The sequence below is a fragment of the Ipomoea triloba genome, chromosome 9, assembly GCF_003576645.1.
Source record: "Ipomoea triloba cultivar NCNSP0323 chromosome 9, ASM357664v1".
Classification (NCBI taxonomy): Eukaryota; Viridiplantae; Streptophyta; class Magnoliopsida; order Solanales; family Convolvulaceae; genus Ipomoea; species Ipomoea triloba.
The window spans coordinates 15,941,968-15,948,424 of record NC_044924.1 but is presented as its reverse complement, the minus strand read 5'-3'; the positions used below and the strand labels follow the sequence as shown (position 1 = coordinate 15,948,424).

The following is a 6,457-nucleotide window of genomic DNA, read 5'->3' as shown; positions in this document are numbered from 1 at the left end:
CGCTCACACTACATCACAATTTTGGCGCCGTTGCCGGGGATTGGCAATTTGGTGGTATAGAGTCTTTACCTTTATTTTTCTAGAATTAAGGTTAGCAAACCTTTAGGAGATCAAGCTTTTATTTTTGTTTTTGTTTTATTTGTACTAACCCATAACCAAGTTGTTTCCAAGTGTTTTGTTTGGTGTTTGTTGATAGGTTTCCCTCTTGGTTTATGCACACAAGATCAAAGGGGAGAGTGAACTTGTTTCCCCTAAACCAAGAGCTCTTGAGGGACATAAGAAGGGACAAACGGGTTTTGCTCGGGTGGCTAAATGAGTTTGAAAACTTTGAGATTGAAATGGAAACCGGAGCCACGAGCAACCCGGGACAAAGCTCCCCAAATGGAACAAGCACAATACAAAGCCCGAGGCAAGGGGAACACAATGAAGAAGCTCAAGGAGGGCAACTAAATGCACCTCAAGCACCGGTACCTCCCGTTCAAGTACCGGTGCAACAAATGGCGGATCCGAATGTAAATCCCTACTTCGGAGGAGCAATGGGGATGCCACAAGCTCAATTCCCTTTCTATCAAGGTGGCATGCCCCAAGGTTATGGGCAACAACAACAAGGGCAAGGGATTGGGATGCAACATCTTCTAAACCAAATGAATCCCAATCTCTTTCAACAATTTGCTCAAAATTTCCCACAAGGAGTTCCCCCGATATTTCAACAAGGTGTACAATCACCAATGGCGGCCCACTTAGCCCCGGAATTTGAGGAAGAGGATTGTATTGTATACCCGGGGGTAGATGCCAACAACTTCGAGCTAAAGACATCCCTTATTCAAATGGTTCAAGCCAATCAATTTGGGGGTGCAAGAGTTGAGGATCCAAAGGCCCATGTTGTACACTTTGATAGGATTTGCAACACAATCAAGATGAATGGAATTCCTACCGATGCTACCAAGTTGAGATTGTTCCCTTTCTCATTAAGGGATCAAGCATTAAGTTGGCTCAACTCTTTCTCGGCCAACCACTTCTTGACATGGGAGCAACTATACAAGGCCTTTATGCAAGAGTATTGCCCTCCTTCCAAGGCCGCAAAATTGAAGAAACTTATTCAAAACTTCCAACAATTTGGGAATGAAAATCTACATGAGGCATGGAAAAGGTTCAAGGATTTGAGGAGACAATGCCCCAAGAACTTGCTTACTCCAGGGGACTTCATATCATCTTTCTATGAGGGACTATTGGATAGTTCCAAGATCATCCTCGACACATCATCTTATGGAGGAATTTTCATGGATATGGGGCCGGATTATGGAGAACAATTGATAGAGAGAATCACGTCCAACACAGAATTTTGGTATAATGAAATAAGTGAACCTCCCAAGAAAGAAAGGCCGGCCGGAATGTTTGAAGTGGATGATAAGATGGCCATGTAAGCCCAATTGGACTCTATCCAACATATGCTCAAGCAAATGATGCAAGCTCCCAAGCAAAGTGTGCAAGCGGTTACCCAACCGGCACCTCAAGGTCCTACTATGCCAAGTTCTTATTCTTTGCCACAATCACCATGCAATTCACCAGGACCTCAAAGTATGGCTATAGTTGCTTGTTGTGCCATTTGTGGAGGAAATCATGCCTCTCAATCTTGTCAACTATTGGATCCAAGTGGCCAAGGGTCATTCTCAAATATGGAACAAGTGGATGCAATAGGGTTCTCTAGGCCTCAAGGGCAAGGTTTCCAAGGATATGGTCAACAAAGGAATCAATATGGAGGTCAATATAGAAATCAATACGGGAATTCATGGAACAACCAAGGAAGGAACCCACCCCCGGGTTTTCAAGGAAATCAAGGCAATAGGGGTGGAAATCAAGGAAACAATTGGAGGGGCAATCGAGGCCAAGGTCAATGGAACAATCAAGGTGGTCAAGGGTATGTTAACAATCAAAATCACCAAGGAACTTCTAACTCTTCCCAAGATCCGGATATGAAGACTTTCATGACAATGATAATGAATCAAATGAGCAAGTTGCAAACCGAAGTGGAAAGTATTCGGACTCAACAACAAAGTGGAGGAGCCCAAGGTTCGAACCAAGCCTCCTCTTCTAGTGGTAAGCACCGGCTAACATAAAAAATCCAAGGAATCATGTGAATGCTATCACCACTAGGAGTGGGAAGGCTTTGAAGGATCCACCATACCCAACCAATGACAAAGAGCTTGAGAAAGGGAATGAGAAAAATGAGAGTGAACTAGAGAAAGAAGAAGTGGAAATACAAGACATTCTTGAGAGTGACAATGAGGAGGAGCTTCTCATTCAAAGAGACAAAGCAAAAGGGAAGGCTCCTATGCAAGATGAAAGCAATGAAAACAAGAAGGTTGCACCAAAGGGCAAGCAAACACATGACTCGGTTATACCATGTAACCTCCTACCATTTCCACAAAGGTTGTGGAAGTCAAAAGATACCGAGAGAGAGAACAAATTCAAGATGATGTTGGACAAGCTTAAAATATCTATGCCCTTTGTTGATGCTGTTACTCAAATTCCTTCTTACAAAAAATTCTTGAAGGACATTTTGAGTAACAAGAAGAAGTTGGAAAAGAGTGCGGTGGTTGATATGAGTGAAGGAGCTTTGACATGTGCCGTTCTCCAAAAACATTTGCCACCGAAGTTGAAAGATCCCGGGAGCTTTGCTATTCCATGCATTGTGGGAGGATTTGTGGTAGGCCGTGCCTTATGTGATCTTAGAGCTAGTATGAGCCTCATGCCGTATTCCCTTTGCAAGAGGCTCAACCTCGGAGAACCTAAGCCTACTACAATGACTCTCCAAATGGCGGACCGTTCAATCAAGCGCCCGGTTGGTGTGCTAGAGGATATCCTAGTCATGATTGACCAATATTTCATTTCGGGACACTTCGTGATTCTAGACATTGAGGAGGATACCAAGGTCCCCATTATCCTTGGTAGGCGTTTCTTAGCCACCGCCGGAGCCATCATAGATGTGAAGAGAGGCAAGCTCGTGATAGAAGTGGCCGAGCATAAAATTGAGTTCAATATATTCAAAATGGCCAAGCACCAACCTTCTTACGTGGATGAATGCAATATGGTGGAGATGATAGAAGGGTGCGTTAATGAAGCAAGAATGGCCTAATGGGAGGAAATGGGAGAGCTATGCATTGAGGATGAGGAAATTGAAGAACCATGCACCTTGGAGGATGAAGTGGAGGAGCTATATGCCACATGTGATCCAATTGGGGAGGAGCCACCTCCCAAGGTAGAACTCAAGCCCTTGCCTCCCAACCTTCGGTATGAATTTCTTGACTCTAACTTTTCATTTCCCGTGATAGTTAATGCTTCTTTGAAAAATGATGAAATAAAGAAATTGCTTGATGTGCTAAAAAGACATAGAAGGATGATTGGGTATGAGATTGGGGATCTAATTGGCATTGACCCGAAGTATTGTTTGCATAGAATTTACCTTGAGGACGATGCCAAGCCCACCGTGGAGCCTCTTAGGAGGTTGAACCCCAATCTCAAAGATGTGGTCAAAAAGGAAATAATGAAATTGCTTGAAGCCGACGTCATCTACCCTATTTCGGATAGCAAATGGGTTAGTCCCATCCATGTTGTACCGAAAAAGGGCGGAATGACGGTCATTGAAAATGAAAATAATGAATTGATCCCTACTAGACTTGTTACCGGGCACTGGATGTGCATTGATTATAGAAAGCTTAACAAGTCTACTAGGAAGGACCACTACCTTCTCCCCTTCATTGACCAATTGCTTGAAAGAATGTCTTGCAATCTCCCCTTCATTGACCAATTGCTTGAAAGAATGTCTTGCAACAAATACTTCATTGACCAATTGCTTGAAAGAATGTCTTGCAACAAATATTTTTGCTTCCAATTGCTTGAAAGAATGTCTTGCAACAAATATTTTTGCTTCCTAGATGGTTTTTCAGGGTATTTCCAGATTTCAATCCACCCAGATGATCAAGAAACGACCACGTTCACATGTCAATATGGCACCTATGCATTCAAAAAGATGTCATTTGGCTTGTGTAACGCGCCGGCAACCTTCTAAAGATGTATGATGGCAATCTTCTCCGAGCTTGTGGAGGAGATAATGGAAGTGTTCATGGATGACTTCTCCGTCTATGGGAGGTCATTCGATGAATGCTTGGCCAACCTTGACAAAGTCCTATGCCGATGCCAAGAGGTGAATCTAGTGCTCAATTGGGAGAAGTGCCATTTCATGGCCACGGAGGGCATTGTTCTAGAGCACAAGGTGTTCGAAAGAGGGATAGAAGTGGACCCGGCGAAAATTGAAGTAATTGCTACCATAGTTTAGAATAGATCAAGGGCAAGAGGAAGATTGGGAATTCAAGATCAAGGCTTGTAAAGATCCCCTTTTTCAAGGGTGGTAACCATTCTCTTCAAATTCTAAATCAAAACTTGTTTCTTTGAATTTTCTTTTCCTTTTCTTGTTTCTTAGTATGCTAGAATAGATTAGATAGGGGACTGGTGGCCCCATGGTAGATCTATGTGGATGTTTAACATTATTGCTGTGATTTGTGAATTTCTTGCTTGTTGAATGTTGAACTTGTGTGGATGATGTTCTTCAAGCTTTGTGCCTTTTGTGGCCACATTAGGTAGCAAACCCAAAGGAAGTGAGTGTGTGCGCGATAGCGGCCACTCACGAGTCTCATTCACCCACATCTCCGCTCTTAGTCCGAAAGGACAAGATCCGAGAGGAGTGGTAGACAAAGTATTCTATGAAATGCCCCAACCGAATGATGATGTGGGAGTCCAAAGTGTGATGCCACTTGGTAATGTGCCTTGAACTCCCTAGTCTATTCCACAACTTGCACTCGCAAAACCAACCAAAGATAAACCACATGGAAAAGCCTAAAGCCCCAATCTCCACTTTACTTTTCTTTATTTCACACAACCACTATCAATCTTCCCCTTCTTACAAATGAACCCAACCCTTAGCACTTCCGTGACTCTTTCTCTTCAACCTCTTAGATGCCAACACACTAACTCGGTTCCCATTCGCCATCCTTGAGAAACACGACACTCGGGGAGTTTAACTCTTCGTTTTACCACTTCACATTCACTTCCACTATATACACAACATCATGCAACAACCGAGAAGGAGCTCCTAGCGGTGGTGTTTGCTATGGATAAATTTAGATCGTACTTGATTGGGAGCAAAGTGATAGTGCACACCGACCACGCCGCCTTGAGATATTTATTTCAAAAGAAAGATGCCAAGCCACGGTTGATTCGTTGGGTCCTACTTCTACAAGAGTTTGATTTGGAGATCCGAGACAAGAAGGGCACCGAGAATGTCGTGGCGGATCATTTGTCACGATTAGAGGGCCGGAGAAGTGATGAGNTCATTGACCAATTGCTTGAAAGAATGTCTTGCAACAAATATTTTTGCTTCCTAGATGGTTTTTCAGGGTATTTCCAGATTTCAATCCACCCAGATGATCAAGAAACGACCACGTTCACATGTCAATATGGCACCTATGCATTCAAAAAGATGTCATTTGGCTTGTGTAACGCGCCGGCAACCTTCTAAAGATGTATGATGGCAATCTTCTCCGAGCTTGTGGAGGAGATAATGGAAGTGTTCATGGATGACTTCTCCGTCTATGGGAGGTCATTCGATGAATGCTTGGCCAACCTTGACAAAGTCCTATGCCGATGCCAAGAGGTGAATCTAGTGCTCAATTGGGAGAAGTGCCATTTCATGGCCACGGAGGGCATTGTTCTAGAGCACAAGGTGTTCGAAAGAGGGATAGAAGTGGACCCGGCGAAAATTGAAGTAATTGCTACCATAGTTTAGAATAGATCAAGGGCAAGAGGAAGATTGGGAATTCAAGATCAAGGCTTGTAAAGATCCCCTTTTTCAAGGGTGGTAACCATTCTCTTCAAATTCTAAATCAAAACTTGTTTCTTTGAATTTTCTTTTCCTTTTCTTGTTTCTTAGTATGCTAGAATAGATTAGATAGGGGACTGGTGGCCCCATGGTAGATCTATGTGGATGTTTAACATTATTGCTGTGATTTGTGAATTTCTTGCTTGTTGAATGTTGAACTTGTGTGGATGATGTTCTTCAAGCTTTGTGCCTTTTGTGGCCACATTAGGTAGCAAACCCAAAGGAAGTGAGTGTGTGCGCGATAGCGGCCACTCACGAGTCTCATTCACCCACATCTCCGCTCTTAGTCCGAAAGGACAAGATCCGAGAGGAGTGGTAGACAAAGTATTCTATGAAATGCCCCAACCGAATGATGATGTGGGAGTCCAAAGTGTGATGCCACTTGGTAATGTGCCTTGAACTCCCTAGTCTATTCCACAACTTGCACTCGCAAAACCAACCAAAGATAAACCACATGGAAAAGCCTAAAGCCCCAATCTCCACTTTACTTTTCTTTATTTCACACAACCACTATCAATCTTC

General features: G+C 43.3%; 1 protein-coding gene across 1 annotated transcript; it reads left to right on the top strand.

Annotated features, from left to right (window-relative positions):
- Positions 1–1,460: 1,460 nt before the first annotated feature.
- Positions 1,461–3,136, top strand: LOC116029619. The gene is made up of 2 exons (XM_031271667.1): positions 1,461–1,918; positions 2,155–3,136. Exons 1-2 carry the CDS (start codon positions 1,461–1,463, stop codon positions 3,134–3,136), a joined length of 1,440 nt encoding a protein of 479 aa, XP_031127527.1.
- The last annotated feature ends 3,321 nt before the right edge of the window (positions 3,137–6,457 follow it).